At 38.5% G+C, this 22,142-nt stretch overlaps 1 protein-coding gene across 1 annotated transcript; it reads left to right on the forward strand.

Annotated features, from left to right (window-relative positions):
• The first annotated feature begins 487 nt into the window (after positions 1–487).
• LOC122557773 (2-oxoglutarate-Fe(II) type oxidoreductase ppzD-like) lies at positions 488–18,232 on the forward strand. The gene is made up of 8 exons (XM_043705772.1): positions 488–558; positions 3,881–4,063; positions 5,110–5,228; positions 6,445–6,511; positions 9,953–10,106; positions 12,818–12,963; positions 16,155–16,265; positions 17,624–18,232. The coding sequence occupies exons 2-8, from the start codon at positions 3,911–3,913 to the stop codon at positions 17,825–17,827; spliced, it is 954 nt and encodes a 317-aa protein (XP_043561707.1). The 5' UTR covers positions 488–558; positions 3,881–3,910; the 3' UTR covers positions 17,828–18,232.
• Positions 18,233–22,142: the final 3,910 nt, after the last annotated feature.

Here is a 22,142-nt window from a genome sequence, read left to right on the forward strand (position 1 = left end):
TGTCAGATCCTTTTCTTTTGAAAAATGTGATACAACCACTCATCAAGTGTTCCAGCTTTGCCTGAACCTCTCTGCACTTTTTGTCACTTATGGACCCAATGTAGCACTTTTCTGCCCACTTGCTATTTAGATTCCAGCAGATGATGCTTGGGTTATAATTATATTACTGACATTCTATTTTCTTCTTCCCTCTTTGCCAATTTTCCTCTTCACTTTTCATTTCAACTTATTTAGCATGGTTTGTGCTTGAAACATTCTCCTGACATCCAATCAAATTTTGGTGCAGTTCATTTGGTTAGATGCTCTCTCACCCCATTCAAGTTAGTCCCTTATAATTTTGGAAGTTCTTCTTTAAATTGTTCCTTTCTTTTCTCCATTATTAACATGAATGTCATGCCAAAGAGTCAAAGTCTAACTGATTGTTTTTCTGGCAAACATTTATCCAAAAAGCACTGAATAAATATTTGAATAGCTACTTTTATAAATTAGCAACTCTATCGAGTTTAAGCAAATGCATAAAGTCAGCTTCCAGAACTATTTAGCAAAATTCTTTTAGTGGTAAGTATTGTAAAGATTAATTTATTAAAAATTGTCAGCATTTGATAATTAAAAGTTTAGCATTGCTTTTGTCACCAATTAGGAGAACAATACATTTATGCTGCAATTTTAGATTATATTTGTTTCAATCAAAATTTGAAATCTGGCATGTTTTGCTTGTCTGAGAATATTCTATAAAAATGAACTTAGTAACTTTTGAAATAAGCATCCTGTGAATCCTGGATCTAAATCAGAAGTTAGGAAGTTGACATTCATTTTTATTGAGCTGTACATTTTAGCAAGAAGGGAAAAAGGAAATGAGAAACAACAAAGATAGAGTCTGTATTTTCAAAATGTTGAAATGGAGTTGGAAGCTATTGTGTTATTAGTGAGAATTGGAAATGGTTCTTGGAAATTAACTATCAGCACAATAATAAATTGGAAAAAAAAGAGGAAGGAAATGATTAGAACCTTTTAGTTGTCTCCTCAATGACATGTATGCTCATGATACATAACCTTTCTCTCTGAGGATACTGACAGATCTATTATTTATGACCATTAATTTTTGTGCTCATTGAAAATCTGTAAAATAATTTTAGTTCATTTTTTCTTAACATTTTTTCCTTTTAGATGGAAATCTGCTTCATATTAATTCTGTTACAAAGTCCTATAAAAGGTCCATTAAATTAAAACCCATGTACTCCTTCCTCTCAACTGACTGCCTTTCAACTTTAAGGCAGCTTTGCAATTCTAGTGAACATGAACCAATCAATAATGTCTGATCCATTTTTAAACTTTACACACCGTGTTCAAACTTGTTGCTTTTGTTACTTACTGAGCAATGAAGCAATATGACTCAATATGCAACTGCAACATAGAATGCAATATATTGAAGGTGTCATGGCAGCTGCCAGAATATTGGGCATTGATTTGCAAGATTTATTGTATATGGTCACATGTCAACTGGATTTAGAGGCAGTGTAATTTGCTTTCAGTTCTAGCATAAAGCACAACTAGATTGTAATATTCACACAGTAGTACAGCATGAGGAAACCTAAAATCCAAGCAGCACTTCACATTCAGTCTGCCTGCATCTGCCTGAGAGGAGAGAATGAAATGTAACTTGCTCTGTAAATATTGAGCTTCAGTGACCATCCTTATACATGAACAGAATGCAAATTGGAAGATGTTGCAAGTATCTCTGCTCCAGTTTTAACATTTCCAGATGCATAAAGGTTCACAAACAGTAGTATTATGGCCCTTACCCTGCTATGAGTCGTAGATGCAGCAGTTGGAGGATTTCAATGATGTGTTCTTTGCTAAAGGCAGGTGTTGAACACATTGTTCATCATTGAGGTTCAGATCAGAGAATGGCTTCCTGAACACTCAGTCAGATCCTTGTTTGAAGCCCTTACAATACTCTACTCCTCCTCCTCCATAGGTTTAATCAATTCTGCCTTGACTCTATTCATTCTTAAGGTCATATAGTAGCTATTGTTTTAAAACATTTGTTCAGACATTGCAACAAATATCTGGGGCAGTGGAATTTGATCCCAGATGTAGGTACACTACCATTGAACTTCTAGATCCTCCAGGTTATGCTGTATACTAAAGGTATTGCTGTATTAACTCATCTATGTCTAGGACCAATTGGTTTGCCTGACAGGAGTCAGCAAGATGTTATTCAACACCCATCAAAGCAATTTCTTTATCTTTTTGAAACCTGAAACTGCAATGGAAGGTACCAAACGTTGGTAGAATCCATGCAATTGAAGAAGAAATTAACCACATACTTACCAAAAAGTGACCCCTTGAAAAGTCATGACAAAGTGCTCTTCCTGCTGCAAAACATATGTGTATTAGGTTGAGGCAATCGGAGTGCTAGCTGGGAACAAAGGTAATAAATCAGCCATGCATGCTGATTCTATTCCAATCTGCCTGCTCTCCATACCTCTGATGGATGTTCAAAGCTTAGACTAAGACCTATACCAATGTAACATCCATTGTGTTTTACCCCATATTTGAGTATATGCTTTTTGGAGCATTCATAGAATCTGACAAATAAGTGACACCAAGGCCTATTTCTCAAGTCCAATATTTGGCAAACATTTCAACAGCTGAAAATGTGCTGCTGGAAAAGCGCAGCAGGTCAGGCAGCATCCAAGGAGCAGGAGAATCGACGTTTCGGGCATGAGCCCTTCTTCAGGAATGAGGAAAGTGTGTCCAGCAGGCTAAGATAAAAGGTAGGGAGGAGGGACTTGGGGGAGGGGCTTTGGAAATGCGATAGGTGGAGGGAGGTCAAGGTGAGGGTGATAGGCCGGAGTGGGGTGGGGGCGGAGAGGTCAGGAAGATGATTGCAGGTTAGGAAGGCGGTGCTGAGTTCGAGGGATTTGACTGAGACAAGGTGGGGGGAGGGGAAATGAGGAAACTGGAGAAATCTGAGTTCATCCCTTGTGGTTGGAGGGTTCCTAGGCGGAAGATGAGGCGTTCTTCCTCCAACCGTCGTGTTGCTATGGTCTGGCGATGGAGCAGATGCCAGACCATAGCATCTGCTCAAACATTTCAACAGATCATGTTGAATTTATAATTAGTTTACTTCATAAACTTACTTTCCAGGCAAATTTTTAGGTTTTATTTGTCATTTCTGGTATAGTAAAAAAAAGGAGAGAGCTTTCCTCTAGGAGCAAGGTGTTGAATGGACAGCACAAACCACACGATCATACACAGGGCGGCATAAAGTGCATAAGAAGTGCAAAACATGCAAATTACATTGTAGTAAAAGAATTATAATTAATAGGCATTGTTCTAACAACAATTCGAAGTTGTGCGAAGAATTTCAGATGGAAATGAGTCTGATCATGCAGGGTTAAGGAGCCTGATGGTTTGGGGGAAACAACTGTTGCACAGTCTGGCTGTGAGAGACAGAATGCTCCGGTATCTTCTGCCAGATTTCAGAAGGGAGAGGAGTTTGAATGAGAGGTGTGTGGGGTCTCCCACAAGCTCTTAGCCTTTCGAATGCAGCGTGTGGTGTTAATGATTGTAATGGAGGGAAGAGAGACCCCAATGATCTTCTCAGCTGTCCTCACTATCCATTGTAGGGTCTTACGATCTGAGACAGTGTAATTCCTGAACCAAGCAGTGATGCAGCAGCTCAGGGTACTCTCAATGAACCCTCTGCAGAATGTGGTGAGGATGAGGTGTAGAAGGTGGGCTTTCTTCAGTCTACCCTGAAAGTAGAAATGCTGCTGGGCTCTCTTGGCTATGGAGCTGGTGTTGTAATAGCTTCAATTTCACTTTTAGTTAATCTTATTTCAATTAATTTGTCTGCCTTTTTTACTGAAAGCACTGAAGGAGACAGAAACCTTGCAACAAGATGAACATCGAAGTGGTTGATTTTGGTGCAGCTGGCTTAGGGAAACCTGAGCCCTCAGCCACTGAAATGGAGCAAATATCCAAAGAGATCATAAGAGCCTTCAGAGACATTGGGTTTGTGTATCTGAAAAATACTGGAATTGAAGATCAAACTGTGCGTATTAATTTTATTTTCTTATTTTATATGTAGTACTCTTCAATTTGCTGGACATATTAAAATTGCATGCTTAATGAAACAAGATGAGTGGTCTTGTTCTACTCTGTTGTAACTTTACCAAAATAAAGAGTGATTCATTTTCACAAATGTGCTTTGCATTATGCCATATAGATATTAATATGTTCATATTTGCTTGCTCATTATTCTGAACTGTTAATTTGTTCAATGATTATACTTTAAATTTTTTATTTTTAACCTCTTTCATAATGTGACACATGCCCAAATGCAAAATTTAAACGTGCCATGTCTAAAAGTGTTAGATTTATAGCACGTTAAAATTTCATCTAATCAAACTTAAATATATTAAGTATCACAAATGCATCCAGACAGGACACATCAATAAAAATGCTGTGTAAAGTTATTATCAGAAGGGCATTTGAACATACAGGTGAGGAGGCACAAGCATTGACAGTAATTAACCTAGTGTGGATTTAACTCTCATTTTTTATCATGAGAATCGCATAATGAATAGAAGATGGAATGATGGTGAATCTGATTCTCTAAAATGAAGATTTTAAGTGAAAATACTGGCTACCTATACGACGCACACCTCTTCCCTATTTTCTTCACTTCTATCTATGGGAAAAGGAACAAAACATTTCTTCAGTGGTAAATCTTCAGTGAAGTCTGTCTAAAATGGCATATGTCACCAGGAGTTGATATGTTGCCATAAAAATCTACTACTCCACCAACGGAAAGGCCTGTATCTAAAAAGTATCTTTCATTCAGGTTAGGTTCCTACAGGCATCACTACTCTGTCCCAGCTGTCTCAAAAGAAAATGCCAATCTCCTCAGACACAGAGTTAGTTGGAGGTACAAGGCCTTAAAATGTTCTTCCTCCACCACAGAATCAGTTGTGCAGCATTATAGATGCTCTGGCTAAGTGTGAATGTTAAAGTTTATTAAGCTAGTGAAAGCCCAGCGTTGCTATAGTTAATATAGAGCACACATTTTATAATCATTCAAACAGTTATGTTTCTCAGGTGTTTAGAATGATGGACATCAGCAAGAATTTCTTTCAGCTTCCGAAAGACATTAAACAACAATATGCTCGTATAGTGGACTGTGAGATTCCAAGCCAAGGGTGGATTGAATTAGAAAGGTAAGATTCCCAGAAAAATGTCATCCAGTATGACCCAAGATACTTCAGTCCCAAATACAAGCACATAAAGTCATGAAGATGTACTGCATGGAAACAGACCCTTCAGTACAACTTGTCCATGCTGACCAGATATCCTAACCCAATCTAGTCCCATTTTCCATATCCCTCTAAACCCTTCCTATTCATATACCCATCCAGATACATTTTAAATGTTGTAATTGTACCAGCTTCCACTACTTCCTCTGGAGGCTCAATCCATACACACAACTCCGTCTGCCTGAAAAAGCTGCCCCTTATGTCTCTTTTAAATCTTTTCCCTCTTACCATAAACCAATGCCCTCTAGTTCTGGATTCCCCCACTCCAGGGAAAAGACCTTGTCTATTTACCCTATCCATGCCCTCATGATTTTATAACCCTCTATATTGTCATTCCTGAGCTTCTGACTCTCCAGAGAAAACAATCCCAGCCTATTTAGCTTCTCCTTATTAGCTCAAACCCTCCAACCCTGGCAACATCTGTGTAAATCATTTTCGAATCTTTTCAAGTTTCACAACATCCTTCCTATAGGAGGGAGACCGGAATTGCACACTATATTCCAAAAGTGGCCTAATCAATGTCCTGCACAGCTGCAACATGAGCTCCCTATTCCTGTATTCAATGCTTTGACCAATAAAGGCAAGCATACCAAACACCTTCTTCATTATCCTATCTACCTGCAAATCCACTTCCAAGGAACTATGAATCTGCAATCCAAGGTCTCTTTGTTCAGCAATAGTCCCCAGGACCTTACCATTAAGTGATCTGTAGATAAGGAATGCTGAATGGAAGTTGCATTATGCTGAATACAGCATTACTTTGTCAACATTAGTACAGAGGCGGTTTGGTACCATCATGACTCATTAACAGCAGTTGAAAATCATGCATTTGTATTGGTTATCTCATTATTCCTTAAACAAACTAGTCCAGGGTTACTTGACAGATATCTCTGCCAATTATCAATGAGGCATGGGAATCCGTTTGTGTAGTGGACTGTGGTTTGTTTTACATTTGGGAAGGAATATTAATGCAGAATTTTTCTCTGAATTGATTGCTTGGCTTGGGTAATTGCTGATAGACATAAATCTTAGTATGTGAAAGGAGTGGGCTTGAAGATGAACTGAGTACAGTGTATTAATTCTGTATATCTCTGTTTATTAAATACTGTATTCTTTACAGTTTAAACTCCACAAACTCTGAAGACCTGAAAGAAGTTTTTAATCTAATATCGCTGTCTGAAAGTCATGTAAGATCTCAAAATTTGGACTGAATTTTGTTTCTCTCTTTATATGTTACCTCTGTGGTAGGATTGAGAATTTTATGCATGATTTATTTCTTTCAAAAAATTACAGGAAGGAAAAAGTACACAATAGACAGGCTGCAGAGAACTTTGTGCTTTATTAGTAATGTAATCAATCCTTGATTTCCCTCACATCCCAATGACCATTTCCAATAAGACAATCTAAATGAACCTCCTTGTCACTCCCCAGTGTTACCATTACTGAAGCCCTCACTATCAATACCATAAAGGTTACCATTAACCAGAAGCTCAACTGGATTCACCACATAAATACAGTGGCTACATGAGCAGGTCAGATGCTATGAATATTGCATTGAATGACTTATCCCCAAAACCTGTCCACAATTTGCAAGGCATAAATCATGAGTCTTATGGAACACTCCCCACTTGCTTGGAGATGTGCTGCTCCAGAAAAACTAAACTTAACACCATCTAGGACAAAGCAGCCCACTTGATTAGCATCATATCTATCAGAATCCACTCCCTCCAACACCATCACTTAGTAGCAGCAATGTGTATTACCTACAAGACACACTGCAATTCACCAAAGATCCTTAGACAGCATCTTCTGAACCCAATGACCATTTTCATCTAAAATGGCGAAGGCAGTAGATACCTGGGACGACCACCACTTGCAAGTTTCCCTCCAAGCTATTCTGACTTGGAAATGCATCACCGTTCCTTCACTGTTGCTGGGTCAAAACCCTGGATCTCCCTGCCTAATAGCATTGTGGGCCAACCTATTGCATGTGGACTGCAGCTGTTCAAGAAGTAGTTCACCAAACCTTCTCAAGTGAAGCTAGGAATGGGCAATAAATGCTGGCCAGCCAACAAAATCCATGTCCCATGAAAACATCTTTGTGTCCTAATCATCTATTATCTCCTTAACTTGAACAAATTGTATAATATATCTCCAATTAAATTTAGTGTCAGTTGGCACTAAGTTCTTTTAACTCAGCATTCTAAAAGCTCACTATTTTTGTAGCAGGGATAAGAGCTTTCACCTCAAACTAGATCTTGGATAGAAACTCCTGCCTAACAAAACAGAAGGTTAAAAGTAACTCTTTATATGGCTCAACAGAGTTAGACTTATCAACCAGAAAGAGACAATTACACAAAATACCAACAACTATCTTAATGACTCCAGGATGTATCAACCACTGAGATTCCTTAATGGTCTGAGCTGATCCAGAAATGTTTCAAATGTTACCCCTCTCCCAACTCAATTGCTTTAGCAGTTTACGACAAACACTCACTAAACATCAAAATGCAGTCCTTTGAAGAAGTTGGAGCCCGAGAAACAATCTCAGGTAGCAAGTTCCCATTATATTGGAACTGTTAAAAATAGTGATAGACAGTGAGAGGTTGCTGGAATGATTTAATACATGGCTGGTGAAATTTAATGCACAAAAATGTGAAGTGATACATTTTGTGGAAAAAATGAGGAGAAACAATATAAAGTGAAGGATATACCTCAAAACTGCAACAGTTCAAGTAGGTAACTCACTATCACTGTCTCGAGAACAAAAATGAGCAATAGATAGCAACAACCATATTCCAAGAATTAATTAAAATAAGTTTAAAGGTGGTGCACACTGGGTGGCATGGTGGCAGAGTGGTTAGCACTGCTGCCTCACAGTGCCAGAGACCTGGGTTCAATTCCCACCTCAGGCAACTATCTGTGTGGAGTTTGCATGTTCTCCCTGTGGCTGTGTGGGGGTGCTCTGGTTTCCTCCCACAGTCCAAAGATGTGCAGGTTAAGTGAATTGGCTATGCTGAATTTACCCGTTGTGTTAGGGGAATGGGTCTGGGTGGGTTGCTCTTCGGAGGGTTGGTGTGGACTTGTTGGGCCAAAGGGCCTGTTTCTACACTAAGTAATTTAATCTAAAAAAGAACCTGCATATGTTACTAGGCTAGATGAGAAATTAAAAAGGTAAACAGGATCCTGAACTTTACCAATAGATGAATTGAATCCAAATCCATGGAGAGCAAATCATTCGCTTAGCCCCAATTCTAAATACCAAACTTTAGGTTGGATGTGAAGCCTTTAATGAAGGTGATGAAATGATTTAAAAGAACGGTTTCAGGAAAGAGCTTAAGCTTTTAATAACTCATTCATGCAACCTGGGTATCACTGGGTGGCCAGCATTTATTGTCCATCCCTAGGTACCCTTGAGAAAGTGGAAATAGCTGCCTTCTAGAATGTTTGCATCCTGTGCTGTAGGAAAACCCAAAATGCCCATAAGGAGGGAATTCCAGGATTTTGACCAAGTCATAGTAAAGGAATGGCAATATCTTTCCAAGTCAGGATAGTGAGTGACTTGGAGGGAACTTGCAGGTAGTGGTTTCCCCATGTGTCTTCTGTCCTTGTGCTTTTGGATGGAAGTGATCATAGGTTTGGAAGGTGCTGTCAAAGGATCTTTGGTGAATTTCTGCAATGCACCTTGAGATACTACATACTGCTGCTACTGAATACTGGTATTGGAGGGAGTGGATATTTGTAGCTATGAGGCCAGCCACTTTGGCTGCTATGTCATGGATGGTGTTAAGTTTCTTGAGTGTTGCTGGAGTTGTACCTAACCAGGCAAGTGGGGTGTATTTCATCAGACTCCTGATATGTTCCTTGTAGATGGAGGACAGGATTTGGGCAGTTGGGGGTGACTTACTTCCTGCAAAGTTCCAAGCCTCTGATCTGTTCTTGTAGCCATTACATTTACATAGCCAGCCCACTTGAGTTTCTGGTCAATAGTAACCCCCAGGATGTTGATAACAGGGGATTCAGTGACGATAACAGCATTTAATGTCAAGTGACTGTGATTAGATTGTCTCTTGTTGGAGATGGTAATTGGCTGCCACTTATTGGCCCAAGCCTGGATATTGCCCAAGTATTGTTATTTAAACATGGACTGCTTCAGCATCTTAGGATTGTCAGTAAATGTGCTGAATATTGGTAAATAATCAGTGAACATTCCCACTTCTGACCTTCTGTTGGAGGGAACGTCATTGATGAAGATGGGTAGGCCTAGGACATACCCTGAAGAACTCCTGCAGACAGGTCCTGGAGGAGAGTTGACTGACTTCAAATACCCATAACTATCTTGCTATATGCTAGGTATGACTCCAATCTTTAGAGTTTTCTCCCTGATACCCATTTATCCCAGTTTTCCTAGGGCTCCTTGATACCACACTAGATCAAATGCAGTCTGGATATCAAAGATTGTAACTCTTACCTCACCTCTGGAATCCAACTCTTTTATCCATGTTTGAGTCAACACTAGAATGAGGTCAGGAGTTGAGCTGCCCTGGATGAACCCAAACTGGGTGTCACTGTACAGTTAATGCTGGGTAGGTGCTGCTTAAGAATTATTTTTTTTTCATTTATATTAGAACTGGCCTGTTGACCATGATCCTGAGTTTACAAGGAGTATGGAATCATTCTTCAAAGCCTGTTGGCAGCTGTCTGTCCGAGTCATGAAAATTATTGCACTGGGTCTGGGCCTGGAGAGTGATTTCTTTACGAGCAAACACAAACGAATTGGGAGTAAGTAGTTATTTTGACAATAGTAAAATCTGCTGCAATTGTATCCATGATTAAATGGTCTGTCAACTTTCACAGTCATGTCTTACACAATGGAAGCTGCTCAATCAAGGTAGACAAAGATGTCAGAAATCAACAAATGCTGGTGATCACAGCAGGTTAGACAGCATCCACAGAGAGAGAGCAAGCTAACGTTGAATCTTGATGACTCTTCAAAGCTGAAGTGTAGCGGGGATAGCATCAATGTTATAGCTTAGGTAGGGGTGAGGTGGGGAGGAGCTGGGGTTAGTGGGTGTAGGCTGCTGGTGAAGAAAAGATGTTGATAGTTCATTTTAAATGTTTGGAATGTGAGAATAGCAGAACAATGATGTGTCTCCTGCCAGACTTGAAAGGATAGTAAAGTGGGATGGGGGTGCGGGTGGGTGTGGGATGGGAGCACATGATAACAAGTGAACAGAAAAGGAAAAAATGCTCACAATCTAAAGAGGTTGAACTCAATATCAAGTCCAGACGGCTGTAAAGTGCCTAGTCTGAAGGTGAGATGTTGTTCCTCCAGTTTGCGCTGTGATTCACTGGAACTCTGCAGTATGCTAAGGACAGACTATGGGTATGCAAGCAGGACACAGTGTTAAAATGACCAGCTATGGGAACATCAGGGTCCTGCTTGCACACAGACCATAGGTGTTCTGTAAAGTGAATCACCCAGTTTGCGTTTGGTTTCTCCAATGTAGAGTAGGCTGCATTGGGTGCAGTGAACACAAGATTGGAGAAGGTACTGGTGAAATGCTGCTTCGCCTGCAAAGACTGTTTAGGCCCTTAGATGCTGAGCAGAGAGGAGGCGAAGGCGCAAGTGTTGCACCTTCTGCGGTTAAGTGGGAAGGTGCCGTGGAGAGGCAAAGGGTGGTGTTGGTGATTGAGGAATGGATTAGGGTGTCCCCAAGGGAATGATCCCTGCAAAATTCAAATGGGGGAGTGAGAGGAAGATGTGTTTGGTTGTAGTGTTTTGCTGGAATTGTCTGAAATGGTGGTGAATGATTGTTTGAATGCGGAGGCTAGAGGGATGAAAAGTGAGAATGAGGAGAACCCAATCACACTGTTGTTGGTGGGGGAGGAGGGAGGGCGGTATTTTCGATTAGAAACTCACTGTCTGGAAATCTTTACCACAGAAAGCTGTCAAAGCTAAGTCAGTAATATATTTAAGGCTAAGATAGATTTTTAATCAGAAAGGGAATCAAAGGTACTGGGGATAAGAGAGAAAAGTTGAATTGACAATTTTCACATCGAGCACGCTGTCACTGAATAACAAAGCACACCTGAACGACATTATATGCCATTCAGAAAAGGTAGCTTTGTCACTAGAACAGTGGATTTCAGTAAAATTGGATACGCTGTCAATACTTAAGGATGTTGGAACAGGATGATATGACCCAAGGATATTAAAGGAAGTGAGAGTGGAAATTGTAAAGGCAGTAGTCATAATCTTTCAGTTTTCCCAAGATTCAGAAGAGATGCCAGAACACTACAGAATGGCAGACATTATGTCATTGTTAAAAAAAAGGTTATAGGATAACTACTAATTACAGGCCAATTAGCTCAGTAATGTCAATTGTGGGGGCATACATCAAAACAGTAATTTGCAATAAATTAGTAACCACATAGAAAAAAGTTGATTGTTTAGAAAGAGCTAGTACAGATTGCTAAATGTAAAACTGTAGTTGACCAACTTGCTGGAGTTTTTTTTGGAAGAGGTAACAGGAAGAATCATGAGAGTAATGATGTTGATGTGGTAAACATGGACTTTCAAAGGACCTAGAAACACAGGAACAGAAGTGGTTCATTCAGTCTGTCGAGCCTGCTTTGCCATTCAATACAATGGCTGATCAAATAGTTCAATGCATTTTACTCATACTATCCTCACAAACATCTATTGATAAATTTCTGAAAAGTTGACATTCAAAAATTTATCAGTGTAGCATTCAATACAATGCCACACAACACTTTAAAAATGTTATAGCTCATGGAATAAAAGGGACAGTGAAACACTGATTTAAAAAATAAATTGGCTGAGTAATAAGAAAGATATGTTTGAGATAGAGGAAGGTTTGTCTTGAAACTTCCCAGTGGTTGGAATTGGGATCTTTGCTTTTCCAATATATATTAACGATCTATATATTGACGGGCAAGGGACAATTTTAAGATTATGGGTGACACGAAATGTGGAAGAATGCTAAAGTGTGACAAGTGTAATATAGAGTGCCAAAACAACACGGATAAATGGGTAGCTGAGTCAGATAGATGGTGACTGAAGTTCAATGTGGAGAAGTGTGAGGTGATGTATTATGGTAGGGAGAAATTTACAGACCGTATAAAATGGAGGTTACAATATTAAAGGGGGTACAGGAGCAGAGGGGCCTGGTTCTTTACATACATAATCACTGAAGGTGGCAGGACAAGTGGAGGGATCAGTAAATAATTTGTGGAGCTGTACGCTAGTAAAGAATCAACAGCTTCAGAAAATGAGAAGCAGAAGGAATTTGAAAAGAAAAGTTATTCAAGCTGATAGTATGACTATTTAAATGGAAAATGTGTCAAATTTCACAGAGAGCAGATTAATAATTGCTATTTGTTTTATTTGGGGCTTAATAAGAATAGGTTAATATAATTGTGCTTTTCAATGTAAGTTTATAATGTAGAAATAATGTAATCTCCCAAAGGTAATCAAAATCCTACAACTTTGAGAACTGCATACTACCCACAAATACAGAGATCCTCTGTGAAGGAAAATCAAGTGCGATGTGGAGAGCATTCTGATTATGGGACATTCACCTTACTCTTTCAAGATAAGAACGGAGGGTTGGAGGTAAGTTTCAATCTCTAAACCATGATCCTACTTTAAGATTCAAATTTTCAATGAGTTGCAACTATATACTGACTATATACTGAATCACATTTAACATATATTGAAAAGCAAGCTTCAATCAAAAGACTGAGGGTAAGTTCAAACTGAAATAATGCATAGCATGGCATCTTGAAGTTTTCTGATACTGGAGGATAATACAAAAGAGAAGAAAGGGTAAAATCATGGAGGCATTTGTAAACAAAAATGGTCATTTTAAAATCAAAACATTGCTTGGACAGGAGTCAGTGATAGTTAGCAAACATAGGAGTAAAATATGAAAGCAGCTTTGTGTAAGATATAACGAGCAAAGTTTTGAACGATGACAAGTTTACAAAAGGTAGGAAGATTGAATGTCACTGACATGAGAGTAAGACAATTCTCCGAGCATCTCAGTCATCTCTATTCTAAGAAACAAACAAATCAATACCTCCATGTTTGGGAGCAACCACTTTGTGCAGAAGACTTGAAGCGAGCACCTGCCATATTGGCAGCCAATCTGAATACAATGTATTGCTTTTAAAGGTAATTTCTGTGAATTATCTGTGAATTAAAATTTGGAAGAGTACTTTTGATGTCATTCCTCTCTTTCCATGAAACAATGAGCAAATGGCTCCTCATAACTCAAATAGCAATTTTAAATTTGTACATGAATAGTTTGTAGACAAATAATGAACATAAATTCATGCCATTTTATGGCAGAGGCAGGGAGAGTTTTCCCTCTGAGGGTTCTACAATTTTGTAACTCTCTGCTAAAGATCATGGAAAGTTGGGTCACTGAATTTATTTATCTCAGAGATAGATTTTTGTTAGGCAAGGAAATAAAAGTTTCTCTGGGGTCTATGGGAATGTGGAATTTGAAACACAGATAGCCATGATATTGTTGAATAACAGAGTAGCTTATCAAATAGTCTACTTCTATTCTAATTGCATTCCATTCCTGATATTTGAATCTGTAAATTGGCATCTGAGGATATTAGGCATCAGTACATCCCTCCTCTTCAAGATTTACACCCTATGAAGAATGCAGCGCCTTTCTAATGTCCAATAAGACAGGTACTAAACATGTTGCTCGCCTGGAGTACCGTGTGCAGTTCTGGGCAGCACACTTGAGAAAGGGTCTGAATACATTGGAGAGAGTGTGCAGAAGATGTTTGAGTATAGCTCCAATGATAAGAAACTTCAGGTGATGAGGAATGTTTGGAGAAATTGGGGCTGACTTCCTTGGAGAAAAGGCAGCTATGGGGGTGTTCATTAGAAGTTTTCAAAACGATAAGGGGCATAGACAGAGTAGAATGGAGAAATTTTTCCCACTCAAAAGAATTGAGAAGGAGAAGGCATAGATTTAAAGTAATTTGTAATAGAAGAATCTGTGGGAGAAAAAAAAACTTTTTCACAGCATGGTGTTTGGGTCTGGAATCATCGGGAGTGTAGGGGATGCAATTTCAATTTAGGTATTCAAGAGAGCATAGAATAGAAATAATTTGTAGGGTTACAGAAAAAGACAAGAGATTGACATTAAATCAAGATGCTTGAAGAGCCAAAAGCAGACACAATTGACTGAATGGCCTCCTTCTACACCATAATGATTCTGTTGCCTTCACTGGCACCACTAAATCAGCGTCATTATTTAGTCAAGGTCAGAAGTCAGATGGCATCAGGTTACAGTCCAACAGGTTTACTTGAAATCACAAGCTTTCATAATGTTACCCCTTTGTCAGGAGAAGGGGCAACACTCTGAAAACTTGTGATTTCAAATAAACCTCTTGGAGTATAACCTGGTGTCATCTGACTTCTGACCTTGTCTGCTGCCCCAACCCAACACTAGCACCTCCACATCATTACATATTCAAACCAATGATTCTCTGCCAAACATATTTCTTTCAAGATGCAAATAAACATATTAATAACATTTTGAAGCTAAAGTTAAAAGCATTGATAATATTGATGCCTTATCACTTGTTAGTTGAGAACAAACTTATTCATTGCGTAATTTATTCGACTCCTACAAATATTAGGTTTATTTACAGAGACAATTTAACAAGAAATGTTATCACCCTTTTGTTCATGTTATCACTTATCTTATTCTTAAAATAGGTGATAGAGATAGCAATAAGCAGACAATTTCTAGCTTATATTTTCTCTGAAGCGGAGTGATTTTAGGAGGTCTTTAAAAATGGTGAGTGGGTCCAAACTCTGTTTCTCGACCTCAGGGAAACTGCCCCAGTTTTCACTGTGGCCTTTTAAGGATGTGGGTTGATTTGTGTTGCAAGCCTGGATGCTGCATTGGGGTAGGTAGTGGTGCATGATGAGTAGTAGATGGCAAAAAGGGAGTTTTGGAATACTCAAGGTGGATATGGGGCAAGGGCAGGAGGACCTTTTTTATTATAATTGGAACAAAATCCCACAGCGCTGAGGTGAACCTTTTAAACTATCCATTTAGCTACTCAGCATCGTCAAAGGCTCACCTGACTGCAGTTCCTTTATCCCTAAAAATGAAAGCCCCAAAAAGTTGGGATATTTTCTCAAGGTGATCCCACAAATATGGGAAATTTCCCTAGCACTCTGCCTCAAAGCAGAAAACACTTATTGTATTCGGTCTTCCTTGAGCATAATGCTCCTTTGAGCAATATTTAATTGAAAATAAAGTTTAGTTGACTTGTTAGTCATAAGTAATTTACCATTTATTTGATTTCAATCATTAATAATTATTTTATACATACGAAACCAAGAACAATTTATAAAGAAAAGTCAAAATAAGAGAACACGGAATGCCTCAGATGGAAACCTGTTGTGGCAATGAATTATAGAAGGCCAGGAATTCACAGGTTCAATCCTTGGCCTGGTACAATGACAATGGGGAAATTCAAATTAGTTACAGAACTAATGTGCTACAAAGGAGAAAGTCAAATGCACTTCAGTGTCATACAATGTCCTTTATAGAACTTTGCAGATTTCAGTTAAGAGGATTGAATTTAATGCCTTCCATAAAGAAAATAGCCTGTTATTTCTCATCAACTGGACAGATAAAGAACAGCCACAAGTTGTGAGTGCATAGCAGAATTTCTTCCCAAATTGGAAGAAAGGGAAGAAGCAAACAAGAAATGCTGTTTGATGCAGTTGTTGGTGGAGTTTTAACAACATTTGTATTTTAGGTCATGCACAAGTCTGGCCAGTTCATTGCTGCTCCCTACATTCCAAATACTGTTCTACTCAACATAGCTGATACCCTACAAAGGTGGTCAGCTGACACACTGATTTCCACGGTGAGACCACTTATTTTGGTAAAAATAGTAATAATTTAGATCTTGGCAAATCATTTATTTCCATGAATTTAAATTTTTAATGAACTTACAACTTATTTTAACAGTTTTCTCAATTAAAATGCAATATCTGTAAATTTGTGAAACACGATATGAAATAGCAATTATATTTACTAAGATACAGTGCATTGTTATTGCAATTATCTGCTAATTTGTTTCAAAACAGTGCATTTTATTTCATTCAAAACTGTCTAGGCAAGTGTGTGTGTAGCTATAAATATGATGCAGTGAAGTGTGTTCAAATGCATAACAGAGAAAAAAAATGACTAGGTATGTTTTTCATAAAAACAGCAGTGTTCCAGTAACTGTACTGTAGCTTTAGAAGTGCACTTCTGCCCCACTGAGCTGACCTCATTTCATATTGACAGAAGTGACATGAAAGACGGAAATGTTCAGTTCTAGCAATTAAAAGGGTTTTAACTCACTAGAAAGATGTTTCAATTTTGTAATTTGTGAAGATTTTTGGATAGGTCTACATTAAAATAGGAATAATGCACTGGGACAAGAATGAAAGATTGATACATTCAACCAGCTAAATTACCTTTTTGTGCACTTCACTTATCTTTATGCCTTTACAGTGCATGAGCCAATTATGTTTATAAAGTGTAAAAGACTATGTTATTAAATTAATGCACAAACAAAATGAAAAAATATGGCACTATAGAGTGAAAGTACAGAGGAATCTCTCTGTTCAATGTCCCTATGCTGGCCCTTTGATACACCTATCCATTACTCCAACTCTATTCTGTTTTCCTCCTGGTTCTACAGTTACTTTCTGCTTCAAGTATTTATCCAATTCCTATTTGAATCAGTTTCTTCTACCCTTTCAATCAACGTATTCCGGAATCAAATAACTTACCATGTTAAAGACAAATTCTCTAGTTACTGATCCATAGGCCACAAGAACCAATTTCTCTCTATGGTTCACAAGCAATGATTTTTAATACTTTTACTAGATCTCCCCCTAACCTTCTCTACTCTCTCCATGTAGTTGAAGTTCCACATTGCTGCTAACCTGCCAGTAAACCTTTTTCACACTCTAAAGTCTTCTCAACAGCTTTTAATTCTTCTGCATGATTCTAATGGCCAAGCTTCAATCACCCCATGTAGACCTTCTTCAAATGATTAATCTAAGAGACATTTGTTCACAGCTGTCCTACGTTTATCATTTTCAGTCTTGAACATGCTCATGTGCCGAGTCTCAAAGGGTTGAATTTCTCAGCATGGACTCGGATCACAATAGAAATCTTTATGCTTGCACTTATAGTGACATGAAGTAAATTATTATTTCTTTCCCTTAGAAACATAGAGTTCCAATTCCACAGGCTGATGACATGCTGAACAAACCTCGACGGTCGGTGGCATTCTTTGTTCATCCAGATCATAATGCATCACTTGAATGCTTTGGAGGATTGGACAAGTACTCACCTATCACCTCTCTTCAGTTCCTAAAGGAGAATTATGGTAATTTATTTATAAGGGATTCTTATCCAACAAGTGATTGAACAAGATGGCATCCACTGGACATGCATGAATATTTTTCAAGTTGCAAATTTAAGTTAATTAAAAGGAGTTATCAAAGTATTAATGAGTTTATTAGAATAGCAGAATACAAAAATCATTCAACTCATAGGTTTTCTCTTAATTTGATAAATTACCAATTTCTGAAGCATTGCATACAACAGTGAAAAATTAAGAAAATTAGAGATCATTAATTGGGTTGTTACCAGATAATGCCTAGTTGCAAAGAGAAATCTATTATTGTTATTGATGTTATATGATAACTAAAACAAAAAAGCCAAAATCTCTTCAAATGCTATACTTTGAATACACCTTTCTGAATTTATGGAAATTAATTCCTCACAAATATTTAAATGACATTATTAATAAAAGCTCAATTTAAAAGGAAACATTATTTACAGTACTTTGTGCATTTATTTGAACAAATTATTTCAAAAACATTATACATGATTTTGTTTATATTTATTCCTTTCAATGCAACCAAATAGTTAAACATCCAAAGGCAGTACTATGTTCAATAGAACAACTCAGAACCCTCAGATAATGTTGTTGCTCCAATATGATACAACATGGACCACATGAAAAATATATAGTCTCATATTCTAACTTATCCATGAAGAATAATGACGTACACTTAATGGTATTTATGGATGTAAGAGCAGAATTAAGAAACAGGAAATTGGAGGGAGAAAATATGAATAACCGTTATGTCTTTGTCAGTCTTTTTTGTTTATTCATGGAATATAGGTTTTCCTGGCTGAGCTAGCATTTATTGTCCATTCTTAGCTCCTTTGCAAATATGGTGGTGAATTGCCATATATGTCCACTTGATGTAAATATATCCAAAATGCTATTACGGAGGGAGTTCTAGGGTTTTGACCATGTAACACTAAAGGAACAGTATATATTTCCAAATCAGGACGGTGAATGGCTTGGAGGGAAATTTGCAGATGGTGGTGTAGAGAGGTATCTGCTGTACTTGTCCGCTAAGATGGTAGCAGTCATCATTTGGAAGGTTTTGCTGAAGGAGTCTTAGTGAATTTGTGCAGTGCATCTCCTAGGTTGTTACACATTGCTGCTATTTTGCATTGGTGATGGAGCGAGTAAACATTTATGGATACTGCCAATCAGGTAAAAAAAATCACAACACCAGGTTAAAGTCCAACAGGTTTAATTGGAAGCACTCTACCACCTGATGAAGGAGCAACGCTCCAACAGCTAGTGTGCTTCCAATTAAACCTGTTGGACTTTAACCTGGTGTTGTGTGATTTTTAACTTTGTACACCCCAGTCCAACACCAGCATCTCCAAGCCAGTCAAGTAGGTTGTTTTGTCCTGGATGGAGACAAGCTCAAATACTGGTAGAAATGCATTCCCACGTTAGTGGAGTGTATTCCATTACATATTCAATGCCACCTTGTACTGAACTCAAAACAAATTAAGAACATTTTTTTGTAATCAACCAAACACCTGATATTGTACGATAATGCGTTATGGTGAAGATTTTAAGGCTAGTGCTGCTTATTATACATTTCACATTTACTAACCACCACAAATCACACTGGAATTATTTTGTTTTCATTCTCAGTATGTGAACAATCTAAGGTCATACTTATTCACCCAACAGAATGGTTAGCCTTCCTCTGAAAATTACTTGTCCTTTTGGCGATAGTGTTCCTTTAATGGAGTTAAATAAGGGGTACACTATTGATCAAACAACAAAGGAAGAATGCAGCTATGAAAGATAAAGAAGTGTATGATATGGAAATTATGTTGTTCTTATGACAATTTTATCAATAAGCCAAGATAACAAAGAGCAAAGAGGAGATAGGTGCTGGCTTAGTAGCCTTTGGAGAGCTTGAAGTGCATTCTGAAGATAATACATATGGTAGCAATACTGGGGGACTGCACCAATTAAGTGAACTACTTTGTATCTTGAATGGTATTGAGCTTGAAGTGTAAATTACACTCAGGTATTGGAAAGATTTTTCCCCTTTACTGTCTGATTTATTTCACTTTTACAGCTTCTCCCGTGCCTTATTATGCTGAATGTGGCTTTGATACCAAGATAAGCTATGTTACTTTTCTTAAAACACTCAGATCCTGTAACAATGTCTGAATCTAACATTTAGTTAGCAAAATGATACTGATGTCACTCAAATTGAAAACTGTTAATATTAATTAAGTGAACTAACTTGAAGTTTATTTTTGTAACTGGGATTCAGGTAACTCTAGTTTCTAAACATAAATATAACAACTAAAATGAATATCATTGGGTAAAACTTGAACAGAATGCTTGAATTTTGATGACTGAGTTAGGAGGGGCAGGAGGTGCTTTTTGTCTTTTTTTTTAAAAAACATTTCAACACTATTAATTAATTCCTATTCTCAAGTATCTTATTTGTAGATGCAGGAGAGGGAGATGATTGGGGCATAAAGGTGAGTAAATCTACTTTCTACTCTCATCTCCAGTTTGTATTAAATAGGTCAAATTTAAGCTCAAGTTATGGCAACTCCTTGAAATTCCAATTCTGCTGTGTACGGACAGTCATTAACACTTAATATTGCCTAGGAATTAGCACATGCGCAGGAAGCAACAGAAACCCAAGTTCTGGGTTCAAAGCTCAAGTATTGGTTGAAGTCACCATGGTGCATCTGCAAGGCTGAGGATTATATGGTTAAAAATCACACAACACCAGGTTATAGTCCAATAGGTTTAATTGGACGCATATATATAAATAGCATGCTATAGGGCATGAATGGAATGGATGACCATCTGGCAATCCAAGAGAACGAGGCAGGTAATGCAAAGATTCATCAGATGATTTTGCTTTCTAATTAGGTTCCCATGTTCAGGAGCAGGCTGATGATAATGTAACAAGCTGGAGAGAATTGATTTTATTTAGTGGAACGAACACTTGAACAACCTTTTACAGCGCTGTTCAGAAGCCCACTTAATAACTTATAGCTTGGCTGGTGAAACACCTAGCTCTGGTACATAGGTATTCAAATATCCTAACATTGCCAAAACCCGCATCCTTTGCGCTAAATACAGAAATGTGATATACAAAAAACAAGAGGTGGTCATGAGGCTCCTCAAGCTGGCTCCACATAATAAGAACATAGAACAATACAGCACAGAACAGGCCCTTCGGCCCACGATGTTGTGCCGAACATTTGTCCTAGCTTAAGCACCCATCCATGTACCTATCCAATTGCCGCTTAAAGGTCACCAATGATTCTGACTCTGCCACTCCCACAGGCAGCGCATTCCATGCCCCCACCACTCTCTGGGTAAAGAACCCACCCCTGACATCTCCCCTATACCTTCCACCCTTCACCTTAAATTTATGTCCCCTTGTAACACTCTGTTGTACCCGGGGAAAAAGTCTCTGACTCTCTACTCTATCTATTCCCCTGATCATCTTATAAACCTCTATCAAGTCACCCCTCATCCTTCGCCGTTCCAACGAGAAAAGGCCTACCACTCTCAACCTATCATCGTACGACCTATTCTCCATTCCAGGCAACATCCTGGTAAATCTTCTCTGCACCCTCTCCAAAGCTTCCACATCTTTCCTAAAGTGAGGCGACCAGAACTGCACACAGTACTCCAACTGTGGCCTAACCAAAGTCCTGTACAGCTGCAACATCACTTCACGACTCTTGAATTCAATCCCTCTGCTAATGAACGATAATACTCCATAGGCCTTCTTACAAACTCTATCCACCTGAGTGGCAACCTTCAAAGATCTATGTACATAGACCCCAAGATCCCTCTGTTCCTCCACCTGACCAAGAACCCTACCATTAACCCTGTATTCCACATTCTTATTTGTCTTTCCAAAATGGACAACCTCACACTTGGCAGGGTTGAACTCCATCTGCCACTCCTCAGCCCAACTCTGCATCATATCTAAGTCCCTCTGCAGCCGACAACAGCCCTCCTCACTGTCCACAACTCCACCTATCTTCGTATCATCTGCAAATTTACTGACCCACCCTTCGACTCCCTCATCTAAGTCATTAATAAAAATTACAAACAGCAGAGGACCCAGAACTGATCCCTGCGGAACTCCACTTGTAACTGGGCTCAAGGCTGAATATTTACCATCTACCACCACTCTCTGCCTTCGACCGGTTAGCCAGTTTTCTATCCAATTGGCCAAATCTCCCTCTATCCCATGCCTCCTGACCTCCGCATAAGCCTAACATGGAGAACCTTATCAAATGCCTTACTAAAACCCATGTACACTACATCCACTGCTCTACCCTCATCCACATGCTTGGTCACCACCTC

This window comes from Chiloscyllium plagiosum, chromosome 16, assembly GCF_004010195.1.
Source record: "Chiloscyllium plagiosum isolate BGI_BamShark_2017 chromosome 16, ASM401019v2, whole genome shotgun sequence".
NCBI classification, from domain to species: Eukaryota; Metazoa; Chordata; class Chondrichthyes; order Orectolobiformes; family Hemiscylliidae; genus Chiloscyllium; species Chiloscyllium plagiosum.

What these genes read in the sequence shown, in the direction of transcription:
- LOC122557773 (XM_043705772.1), top strand. Translation starts at nt 3,911, where the DNA reads ATGAACATCGAAGTGGTTGATTTTGGTGCAGCTGGCTTAGGGAAACCT. An exon ending in CTGGAATTGAAGATCAAACT is followed by an intron (nt 4,064 to 5,109) that starts GTGCGTATTAAT and finishes TATGTTTCTCAG; the next exon opens with GTGTTTAGAATGATGGACAT. An exon ending in CTGACACACTGATTTCCACG is followed by an intron (nt 16,266 to 17,623) that starts GTGAGACCACTT and finishes TCTTTCCCTTAG; the next exon opens with AAACATAGAGTTCCAATTCC.